We start from the raw sequence: 12,871 nt of genomic DNA on the forward strand, positions 1-12,871 counted from the left end.
CTCATCAACCATTGCAAATGGCAGTGCCGCAGAATGGTGGAGGGGGGGTGATGAAGCCAATCACTACGCCTATAAATCTTACACAGAGAGGTATCCTATGTGTGAGTGTCTGCAAATACTGCAATGTGTGCATGTGTGTGTTAGCGACGGCAGGGGGGGTCCGGCTCCAGTAAATAGTGCTTTCGAGGGGACCTGTACAAAAAGGGACTCCTTTTCCCTCGGCTGCTGATAGAATTTTGTCTCAAAATGAAAGCCAGGCGTCGCGGGCCCACACAAGGTTTCGGAGTGAACGGCTTCCAGAAAATTCCAGCGGTAAAGCAGCCTCGTTCACTGAGAGATGCTCATAGCATATAGACATGGTAGTCTCCCTGTAGACTGCACTCCCTCTCACTGTCTCTCTGTCTCTCCCTTTCTCTCTCTCTGCTTTGCTCTGCTGTCTTCCTTTCTATCTGTCTCCCTCCTCTACATTCTCTCTTTCACAGTGCCACCTGGCAAATTCACAGTCCGCTCACGTCACACCGCTCTCTGCAAGGGCACCTGTGTCCTTCTCACCGAAAATAAAAGAAAATACAGCTCCCATCCCTGTGCCAAGCGTTCCATTAGAAACATTACTAGATCATAGCCAATCCCTCGGCAACACAACCTTGCCAGCGACATGAGCATCAGAGTATGGGTAATTACAGGTTCAATTAGACACAGAAGTCAATGAAAGACGTATTCGTTTTGAGGGAGAGGAGGGTCGACGTGGCTAAAAAGGCACGGAGTCATTTCCTCATTCGGCGCGGCTGAATTGTCCGGCCATCTAAATGCACGAGGGGGGCTCAGCTTTGAAAGAGCACTGGCTTTCTTCCCTTTGTTGCAACTGCCAGTCATGTTAATGATGAGTTGGGCAGGGAATAAAGTGATCAATATCAGACGTAGTCAGATCCCTGGTGATTACGGGGATGGGTGAGGATTATCAAGAACATCTACCACCTCCAGACCAGTGATAGGTTAGCCGTGTGACAAATAATGTCTGAAAATCACAGGAAATGGCATGTTAGGTTAAAGCACAGGACACAGGACAGATTATCTATGATTATCTGTTTTGTCTAGTAGCCACTTTTAATGGCCTAAATGTGTGTCAAATGTATATATGCAATGTGTTTCTATGGTTTCGTCTGAACCTGTCATAGAGGAGTGGGCAAAAAAAATAGTTTTAAAAGAGTGTAATTACTGTTAAATAAGCTATTTATCATTATGTCCAGTAGATTGGTTGCCATTTCACCTCAGTATATACATTTTTTGGTGCGCTATAGTGCACACGCTAATGCTTTTGAGAGGATGCTAAGCTAGCTTGTGCCATGTCAGGCACAAAGGCTTTAGCATGCCGTGTAGCAAAGTAGATAAATGCTGGACACACAGAGGTGAAACTGCTACCAGGCTTCTTTTTTGTGCAATGTGTTTATTGATATTTTGAATGAAACGGATAGACAATACAATAACGTCTGGTCAGTATAGCTACGATCAAACAAAAAGTGCAAGCAGTGTGGAAACAGTACAAAACCAAGACAGAAACAAAACAAAAACAAAACAAACAAAAAACCACGAGGACAAAATTACTCAATAATAAAATAAAAATATAAAATTGTGTATAACAGTAACGTAAATATTGTACAAAAATAAAAAATAAAAGTTGTTGGTCGGTCTGTGGTCACGTCACAATAAACCTGTTAAGGATACCTGGGGAAAAAAAGCTGCCTCCAGAGAAGAGAGTAATATTATGGGTGGGATTTCACCAAACAGGGCAATCATGGCATTAGGTTAAATCGACTTTCCAGTGACCTTGGACAATGAGCTAAAGATTTCCACCAAGTACGTTTTCAGAGCAAGTAGCTTTGCAGAGCTGGACAAGACCACAATATGTGTACATGACTTGCAGGTGCTTGGCGACACCTGTCCTACCAGGCGTGTTCATGTAATGATTCTGCTGGCATACCTTGGAGTTTTTGTCCCCCCCAAAAAACTGCCTTCATAAATTAATCACATAAACTAGTGGTTCTGAAAGTGATTTAGCCAGAACCATTTACTATGTTTCTTTGTTTTTGTTTGCTTTCTTTTTGCATTTATTACCATCACGTTGAGTGACAGCTACAATTTGATGCATTTTTTTTCTCTCCATATATCCAATATGAATTACACGCGGACAGCTTTATCTACATTATTTATTTGTCTTTATTTTAAGGGATAGAGGCATATAAGAGGGTTATACTTAAGATTGTGATTTTCTCATTGTTTAACTTGATTTATAGGTCAGGGATTGTGCACAGATAACAATAGCTTGTTTAGGAAGCCATCTGGAACACCTTTCCCTCACGAGGAAAGGATTGGCAGCCTCTGGAGAGTTAGAAATTGCTGTAGTCAATATTGCTTTTTCATCGCCACACAATTCATTGTGCATCTCTAGATGGTAGAAATATGGTGTGGTGGCAATACTGCTGGAGGACAGGAAGGTCTTGAAAGGACATGTGCCCGGGCAAAATTGGATGTGTCATGCCATTAAAAAACAGTGCTCAGTAAAAAGTAAAAAGTGCCCGAGTGAATTAAGTATTCTTACCATTTATTAGAGATTTTCAAAATGCAATTTCACACCATTTAGAATGAAATGGGTGGTACCACTTAGAGTCCAATCTATGATGGAGTCTCTGTGCTACAAATGAATGGACAAAACTCTTCCAGCAAAAACAACAACATATGACCTAGTACGAGGAGGTACTTATGGCACATTTAAATTACATTTTTGAATGACATCTTTTCTAACACTGAAGGTGTGGCCAGCAGTGAAGTTGCCGTCATGCTATTAACAATAGAATATAGTGTTGCTATCATCCAATGATGGAGTATGTGTGAGATACAAAGACAAAGTAAATTGCTCTACCATATGGTGAAGAAACTGCCAATTCTCCACTGACGTCCAATTAGCATAAACGTCTTGGAATAAGTGGTCCCTATGAGCTGCATACCATAATAATCAAAAGCTGGAAATGAGATGTAGCTGACAGGGACTAATGAATCTGCCATCATCCTCAGTGCTGCACTCCAACATCTTCCTGATGAGGATGTGGCCTCTGCACTAGGGTTGTCAAAAGTATCGAAAAGTATCTGAAAATTTGAATACATTCGGATACAATACTCATTTGCAACAGGTATCGATAGTGTCGAAAGTATCAATACAAAAATTTTGAAATGGATACAATACTCCTTTACAACAGTTTTGATACCATCAGTGCTTTCTTTTAATGAAGAATCACAGATTTTTCCCTCCCTATCATTGGGTATCTGTTGCTTCAATAAGCTAAACATGTTCTGATGGCTAGAGCAGGGGTTCAAAGTTTTATCAGGCCTAGATTATGGAGAAGTGTGCATCTCTCCGTCCATCTGTCTAACTTTATTTGTATGCTTCTTGATGTACATCATCCCCCTCTTCCCGTGCTATCGAGTATCGATATTTTCCTGGGTATCAGTATCAAAGTACAAATTCTAGTAGTGTGACATCCGTACTCTGCACGGTGCACAGCTCTTTGATGAGGATGTGGCCTCTGCACGGTGCACAGCTCTTTGATGAGGATGTGGCCTCTGCACGGTGCACAGCTCTTTGATGAGGATGTGGCCTCTGCACGGTGCACAGCTCTTTGTAGCCCACTTGTTGATTAACTGACCATCATCATTTCTCATCAAGAAAAATAAATCAGGATCAGGTTGCTCATATGCTCGTCTTTTCCCCCACCAAGAGCGACCTGCTTGCTGTGACCTGCTTGCTGTGACCTGCTTGTGATTTTTTTTATCTGCTATTATGCTGCGTTTCCTTTATGCATGTCCCATCTAACTTGAAATGGAAAATTCACCCTAAAAATAATGTTTGCATTTTGTAGTCTGGTGAGCTTAGATTTCCATGCACAAATACTGATGGAACTAACAACCTTCTCCAAAAGACAAAATCCACAGTCCTGATTTGTCAGCAAGAGACAAGATATGTAACTGTTCAATAGCATAATAGTAGTCGTAATAGTAATAGTATACACCTATAGTTAATAGTTATACTCAACTGTACTTCAATCAGTATGTACTTCTCCATGCTTTTGATGCCTGTTTTAGCATTTCAGAATTATTTATTTTTGTCATTATATTATACCACATGGTAACAGCGGGCACAGCCAAACATGTACCAGTTGTCATGGCGACAATTATTACAGGCTAACAAAAATACAAAACAGATGTTCAGATTTGATTTACCCACAACCTAAAAATAACCGGATGGGAATCCCTGAGCGGTGATAAGTGTGTACCCTACTAGTTGTAGACTACAAGTGTGAATCCTGCCCCCCCACCTCAACATACTTTTCACAATAAATCGCAGAATGAATGTATTGTATAGACTTAGAATATCTGTTTGACTTTCAGGTAAGTTTCATTTTTTGACAGTGTCCCCAGTTATGAACCATGAAAAAAGTGTCGGCAGTCAAATCTCCCTGGCTACTGTCTGACTACTAATTATATCACCCATTTCATGTGAATACAGCAGCTCCATTGTTTCTTCAATGCACATGTTTATGGCTTTGGGGGAGACTTGCAAATGATCACAAATCAAGACTGAACTGTCCTACATCAAATAGATCAAAGGAAGAGCAAGTCAGTTCCCTTTTAGGCTGAACATTGTGTATTACAACTGATTTGTGATTCATGGTCTGTACTTTACCAAGGGGTGATTGAGAGGGTTCCAGGGGTCCTGGCAAAATGTTGATTTTCACAATAAGAGAATTTATAAGGATGGCTATTTTTGTCATAGGTTTCCTTCCCCATAATGTCCATATACAGTGTAATAATATTATAATTCACGTGACATCTTGCGAACACTTCTTGAATCTTCAGACGTGGTTCCTTGGGTGAAAACCTTATCAAATGTGGATTTCTTTAGCAGCTCTTGACATGAAAAAGTCTGGGAACCCCTGGCTTCGGCTGCAGTGATTTAGGGTAATAAAGTGGGACACCGACTATGTGGCATACCTAAGCTTTAAGAGCAGGGCTTTCAAACCTATGGCCTGGGGACCAAAACCAGCCTGCCCAAGGATCCAATTCGGCCCCCAGGATGACTTTGCAAAGTGTAAAAATGGCACTGAGAAGTCCTTCAATCCAATGTGATGCACTTGTGAAGGCTAAGAGGTAGCAGGTTTCAGGAGCAAGTTAAATATTAAGTAGTCTTTTCATGTTTTCTGTATTCATGACTAAATGGTAAACTACTGTATTTTCATTACCATTGACGATAGAGAATTGCTCAGTTGCCATCAAGTTTACAGACAGTAGATTTGATATTTTGTTTGATGGTAGCTGAGAAAACCTTATGAAAACGGGTTCTTAAAATGTACCTGTTCTAAAAGAAACTGGAAAATTGGGAGGTTTTGTCATTTATAGGTTATTATTGATTTTCTTTGTCTGGCCCACTTGAGACCAAATTGGGTTGTGAACTGAAATGAGTTTGACATCCTTGCTTTAGAGCATGCATCTCTTCTTCTAACAGTGAATGGGATTGTTGTCAAAGCCAAGCCGGGGTGTTATTTGATTGAAATCACATGACTTCATGATTGTGATATGTAGGTGATATCAGATCATGTGTAGGCTAACCCATGTTAGGGGATTGTCCAGGGGTGCAGGCGGGAATCGATCGCACGCACTCCCACTTCCAAAGAAAGGAGTTGGTTAATGGGCCTTTATAATGGAGAGTGAATTTAACCAACAACTCGCTACCACTCCGAACTCACGAGTACTCTGATTCACTCGGTTACATTCTGTTAGTGATATATTTATGTAAATTATGCAATAACATAGTGAAAATGTTTTTATACATATTAGTTGTCCCACTTTAGGAAAGGTGGTTTCTAAAGTGATCAAATTGGCTTCATATGGAAATATATTATAGCCTTAAGTGAGAATTGCATCCCCCCCCCCCCCCCCCCCCCCGCCCACACACTTTATACAAACCCACCCTACTACTGGTACTGCACCTGATGGATCTACATGAATAGAGTTGGTTTGGTAAACTGTAATACTCCTAAGGCAATCATTTAAAGGGGGACTGACCCCCCCCCCCCCCCCCCCCCCAGATTTCTTGCAAAACGGTATTCTACTTGATTCGAAAACTCTGCAGGCAAGATGGCCGCCTATACTCCCTTCTGTACCCTGGCAGAATAAACTATCATAACTTGGCCAATAAGTATGTAAGATACAAAATAAAACAAATTGTAATGTCTTTATTTGTTGTAGAATGCAGAGGACATGTAACTGTTTAGTTAAACTCGCATTCCAGGAATATTGTATTTACTGCGCTGCTCTAAACATAACGAAGTTGGCTCGAGCCTGTTTCGTCCTGGAACCCACTCACTTTGCGCCAGAACACAATCGATTTGGGGGTGGAACACGCCAGGATTGGCCAACGCCAACGCCCAGAACTGTCAAATCAAATCATCGACAGAGACGCTATGGCCCACCTCCCAGTATTTTCAATGTATCAGAGATACAGTAGATAGATAGAGAACATTAGAAATAGCCAGCCACATTATAAACAACAAACTAACGCTGGTGATCCGTATGGAAACAGTGTTACTCGAAATGGTTAAAAGTTATATCAATTTGGTCATTCAGTGGCGTTTTCCTGCCATGTAACATAAGTAGCAAGCCGCTAACATTAGCCACAGTAGGTGATTACACCATGATGCATTGCTCTTAGGGATCGTGCCGCGTGAACTACAGTAATAATCACATGGGGGAAAAAATTGCGGTGCCCCACTCGATGTAACGATGTACCAAATCGCCCATTCATTTGAGGGCACAAAAAAAGCAGGTTTGAACCCATACAGGGCACTTATGCTGCTGAAATGATAGGGTTTTGTAAAATTGTAACAGATTGGTCTCAAATGTGGAGATTTTGACCAGAATCCTTCACATACCACCCCAAAAGCCATATTGGTTAAAAGCTGAAAAAAAGTGTTTTGGGGGTAAGTTACACTTTAAGTTGTTCCCTATCTCCCAGTGTGCAATCCCCCCAGTCCCAATAATTTCTCCACTCAGACTTCATAGCAAAGCTGCAGATGTGGAGCAGAAAGGTGACCGGGTTCAAATGCAGATCTGACCCGAGGCGAGCTACTGTAAGTGGGCCACTACATACCACACAGTCATGCTTCCCTAGCTTTCCCAGCTCGGATATTTCTGAAGTAGCCTAATAGGAGCCAGAGTCACCCGTGGAAGTGATGAGTGCACCTGGGTTGCAGATTGTCGTTGTAATATGCACCATAAAAAGCTTTAAACTGGGTTTGTTTTGCACCCTGGGGCGGGGATAGGCTAAACACTAGACTGTTTTGATGGAATATCTCATGTCGGCTTTGACAAGACTCCCATCAGTGCATGCAGAGGAGCTTGTGCTACTAGTAGAGCAGATTGGACTCGGACAAGGTGCTGACAGACACGGTGTGGTGGATGGAGTGTTGTGTATCGCTTACCTCCAGTGTTGGTGCGCTTATTGGTACAGCCGGCCTCCTCACTAAGCGGAGTTTCTAGCGGTCGTTTTCGGGAGTCCGGGCTCTCCACCTCCATAAGCGGCTGCTGCAGGCTGAGCAGGTTGGGGTAAATCCCGTTATGATCCACCGCTGCTCCGCATGCACCACCGGCCATCATCATCTTTTCCCCCCCCGAGCTGCTGCAAATAAATCTGCGCTATTTGCCCCACAACACAGCGCCCTCCCTCACCTCACCACCGACACATATAGTCCGAGAACAAGCACCTACCTACCGCGATATGAACCACAAGTTTTGGGGCGGGGGGGTCGTTTCGGTCTCGAAGGGCTCAAAATGAGAGACAACAGCCGGGGTCGGGGTCTCTTCTGTCCCCCTGTCTGTCCTGCTGCTCGTCCAGCGCGTCTCCTCACACAGCTAAATATACTAATCCCATTGGGAGGGGAAAATAGCCAATGAGGTGAGATAATTTGACTTGTTTCTAACGCAAACCTACTTCTTTGATTGCATCTGATGTGTCCTAGTCTGCCTCGTTTCAAGATAATAACAGAAAATTGAAAATTCTTGAAACAATAAGTGAAACTGCTTTATCTCACCGCCACTGGCGACGTCGCTCCGACAGCGTGCTCCTTTTTATTGTTGACGCGCAAAATTAAATCAGCCTGCGTCTTGAAATCAGGCTGCCCTAACAGTCTGTGGGACTACTGGAACAAGTGGAGGCGGAAAATAGTGTTTCCCTCAAGTCATCTTCACGCCATGTTTCAGGGTCCTCTGTGTGATAAGTGCAGCTGTTGTTATTGTTGCCTTTGTAGTGCCAGAAGGGGGGAATCTAGTTGGAGAGCTCCAGGGAGGGCTACAGTGCCACTGACCGGCCAAAAGATGAGGCCAAGAAACCACACAGAGCTATCTGATGGCGGCGCAGGTGCAGAGATGGGCAGTATTTTAAATAGGCCTACATGTATTTCAAATACGTATTTCAAATACATTTGTGTATTTTGTCATTTGTATTTGGCTGGACCGACACAAATAAGATGTAATTTGTATCAAGATACTTTCAGACCTTGTATGTAGGCCTATTTTACTTTTTTCTTTAATTTTATCTTATTTTATTCTCAAATTGACACATTCTTACCATTGACACAGGTTTAAACTGTGGATAATTTTTTTTTACATGTTACTTCTACTCTACCTCTGATTGGCTTAGCCTCAGAACAAACTCAACCACAAATCAGAGGCAGAGTAGGGTGGGTCTTGAGTCAGACTTCACATCACTTCTTCGTCTAAACTAGTATGACGCCTTGTATTGGTGGAAATTCCCCGAGATAAATTACTAATATAAATTGATGATTAGATATTGCATGCACTGGCCTATCTGCAAATGAAACGGTTTACAGCATATTCAAATCAGTGTATCATATTAGAAAGACACAACTAATTATCTTCTTAATTAAAATTGGCAAAGTGGCGGCAGTGTGGGTCATGATTGTGATGATGTCTTCAGTGATGTCACTCGAGCACCTCTGATGTAGTATGAGCCGATGGCGCACATTTGCACGATGGCACCAAGGTGGGTGGGCGGTGTCTGTCTGTCTGTCAGTCATGATTTTGGGAGCCCGTGGAGCCGGCGATATCCATAACTGCAGCCATGGCACATCATCTCCAGGGATACTGTTATGATGTCAGATATCTACTAGGGCTAACATGGTCAAAGTTCCAAAACTTGAGGTTAACATGTAGAAATGCTGCCTGTAAGTCAAAAGTCCTCACAGAAGGTGATTAACAGCTGAAGTGAGGGAGAAATTAGCTGTGCTGAAAAACAGCTAAAACTGAAATGAAAGAACTGTAATGTGTTGGCGGGTACACAAAGGAGAATACTGTCACAGAGGACTAAGAGATGATTTACCATCTAAGGAAACCAGAAAATGTCACATTTGAGAAGCTGGAATCAGAAAATTAGGTCATTTTCCTCATAGAAATGGTTCAAAATGATGAATAGATGATCAAAATAGGCAATTGAATGAATGAATTAATTGATGGATTGACTAATTGTTGCAGCTCTTTATCAGTTTTTATAAAATGTATTTTTATGTATTTTCAAAATACGTATTTGTATCTCAAATACATTTTTCAGACCAGTATTTTGTATTATTGTGATACATTTTTTGAGCAAGTATTTGTAATTTGTATCAAAATACTTTATGATGTATTTTCGCCCATCTCTGCGCAGGTGCATGCAGCAGCGTCAGTTCGAAGTCACTCACTAGCATGAAATGATGTTTTGTTAAGAGTTTTACAAGTGTTTATGTTTTCAATGTCAATTTGATCAGTTTTCACCTTTGCAAAGCTTTGTGTTTTGAAAAGTGCGATAGTGTTTATAATAATCATTTCCTCTGTTTTAAGTAGGCTAGCTAAACTTATACCATTATGAAAACAAAAAAGAAAACCATCACGAGCACTGCAATAGAGAGGCAAAGTGAACGTCACTTCCTGCTTCAGCACTGTACCAGAGATTTGTATCTGCCATTTATTTTCCCATAGACATTTCGTAAAATGCTTATAAAAATTGTTGTACTTGTTCAAACCAAATGGTTCAGCTATATTTAGAATCGTGGGGGGACCATAGAACATTTCACTCAGACAAAAAAAAACTACATTGAATTTTGTTTTTTCTTTAAATCCGCAATTTCTTTACGTTTTGGTCCGAGTGAAATGGTATGTGGTCTCTCCTGTTTCTAAATATATCTGAACCGTTTGGCTTGAACAAGTAAAACCATTTTTACAAGCATTTTACAAAATGTCTATGGGAAAATGAATGGCGGATGAAAATCTGGTACAGTGCTGAAGCAGGAAGTAGGCGGTCACTTTGCCTCTATAAATATTGATCTTGACAACTAATTTAATCTCATATTCAGTCTTAGAATTATTATAATATTGCCATTGATGGTGAGATAAATCCGTTTGACTTGTTTCAATAATTTTCTACTTTCTGTCATTATCTTGAAGGCAGACTATGACAGATCAGATGAAATTAAATGAAATACGGTTTGCATTTGAAACAAGTGAAATTATCTCACCCCGTCACCCAATTACTCCCCCCCCCCACTTGATTTAAAATAAGAATACAAATTTAAGATTCAATACATTACGAGATGACATGAATTGTTAAGATGGGAGACAGCAAACCTAGTCCAATGTTATAGACACCACAGCAGATGATAAGGTCACTAAACTTGATTGAGTACCAGACACATTATTAGACAAGGGATATTGTAGTGATTTGTCATCAGGAAAATGTCATGTTATTTATTTTTTAGTTTAGAACTAAATGTGTTGTCCACTTTTTTGGCCAGCGCACGCAGTGGCGCAGGCCCTATAACTGGGTTTAGAACACGGCTCTCTTGAATACTCGATTCTGATTGGTCAATCAACAAGATTCACCAGTCATTATTTCTCGACAACCGACCGCTGCTCTGCCACACCTGGATTAATCAGTTGATAAGAGCCTTTTGTCAGCAGACACTACTAATTAGGCCAACCAGTTGCAGCTGTGGTGTCTTGTGTGCCAATTACGAATGAAACCGCTTTGTCGTTGAAAACGCTATTAAAAAATCTATTTGAATAATTATTTTTGTCAGATTATTGAATGATTTAGTTGTAGGCCATGTTCTAAGCGGGATAATGTATAGTGAGCTGGTGATTACTGGGAAATAATGACCTTCAGGTGAATGATTAAGCCCTCCGCTGCGCGTCGGGCTCAATCATTCACCTGTCGGTCATTATTTCCCCCGTAATCACCGCCTCACTATACATTATCCCTTACTTATACAACAGTTAGTTCCGGCCGAGCAATTTGATTGGACAAGAGGGATCCTACCAGTGCTGATATTTCATGATAACGCACTGGCGCTTCACTGTGTGTAGGGTAAGCTATATCACTCCACTTCAAAGATGCTCTAATCAACAAAACGCTTCACAGCTGCTCTAATCAACAAAACGCTTCAAGCAATATCACACGAGAGGGAGTGCTGTTGTCTAAAATGTTTCACAGCTGCTCTAATCAACAAAACAAACACCAGCCACGTTACATTGAACTCAATGTGTATGACAAAAAGTAGACCTGCAGTTAATTAGGCTACATTTTCGGCAAAGAGGAAAGCTGAGGGGACTATTTTTGTTGGCGGAGGAATAAATAGAGAAATCATATATTTTCTCAGCTTTTTGTCATTTTTTTAATCAGCTTTGTTTAATAGAACTGTTGTATAAAAGCAATATCACACTCAAGGTCGTGCTCGAGGTCTTCGGCACTCGGCCTGCGGCCCGTGCCTACGACCGAATCACAGCCGTGATGATATTAGCCAACAACAGCACTCCCTCTCGTGTGATATTGCTTAATTGTCCACCCAATTTGCAAGCCCATTTGGGGGACCATTTAGAAGCCCATTTGGTCCCACTCAGAAACCATAAGACATGCCGCTACGCTACCAAACTTGATAAGTAGGTTCACAAAATCACCTTTTACTATGGGAAGAAAAATTACACTTGTTGACCACTAGGTGGCGCTTTAACAGCCCTCTTTACATTTTGGTCCATAACCCAGCAAGCATTTTTAGGTTGAAAAGACGTTTAAAAAACGTTTCGGGTCAACGTTGAAAAGTGCAAAAGTGAAAGTTTTTTCACCGACTATTTGCAGACGTTGATTAAACGTCCACATATAGAGCAGATTTCACCAGGATCTTAAATAAAAAATGCAGCACCTCACACGGGATTCGAACCACGTTCTCCCACGGGCCGAATTGAGCTATACATTTACTTATAATAGATAGGGCGTCGGGCATAGAATCGTGCGTTCCTTTATCGCAAAAGAACTGGGACGTGGAGGCTAAATGACGTCACATCCGTTTTGTTAGTATTCCATTTGCAGAAAAGTTGAGCTGGGAAGTTCACTGTTCACTGGTCAGATCCACTCGCTAGCCAGGCTAGCCATTGTTAGCAATAACAGTTGATATAACAAGGCATTTCGTGGCATTTTGCGCATAGGCTACAAACACTGCAGCCTCATCCGTCCACACAGATAGAAGTAAGCCGTGCTGTGTGTACAGCTGATTTAACAAGACACAAACAAGACAGAAGTGCTAAATAGCATTTATACGATTATAACTACTGTTGTTGCGCGGAGCAGCCATCTTGGATTTTTTTAGGTCGGGGCTGCTGAGACTCCTACGAGTTTGGAATGGGAAATACCAGCTCTAGTGACGTCACGTCCCAGTTCATGAACTTTGAACCGGTAAGATTACCAGTTCCCAGTTATAAAGGGATGCACGATATATAC

The 12,871-nt window shown here is 41.5% G+C and overlaps 1 protein-coding gene across 2 annotated transcripts in view; it reads right to left on the reverse strand.

The window, feature by feature from the left end:
* The window catches only part of LOC310779875 (RNA-binding protein Nova-1-like), a gene marked incomplete at both ends in the record, with an annotated part of 37,778 nt that extends 30,071 nt beyond the window's left edge, over window positions 1-7,707 (reverse strand). Inside the window, one exon of one of the 2 annotated variants that reach the window (XM_083640377.1) lies at window positions 7,530-7,707. In XM_083640377.1, the coding sequence (XP_083496503.1) occupies window positions 7,530-7,707 (178 nt within the window). The remainder of the gene's footprint in view (window positions 1-7,529) is intronic. The other variant, XM_083640378.1, reaches the window with a different exon arrangement.
* Between the last annotated feature and the right edge of the window lie 5,164 nt (window positions 7,708-12,871).

The sequence above is a fragment of the Poromitra crassiceps genome (assembly GCF_964638095.1).
Source record: "Poromitra crassiceps genome assembly, chromosome: 1".
Lineage (NCBI taxonomy): Eukaryota > Metazoa > Chordata > Actinopteri > Beryciformes > Melamphaidae > Poromitra > Poromitra crassiceps.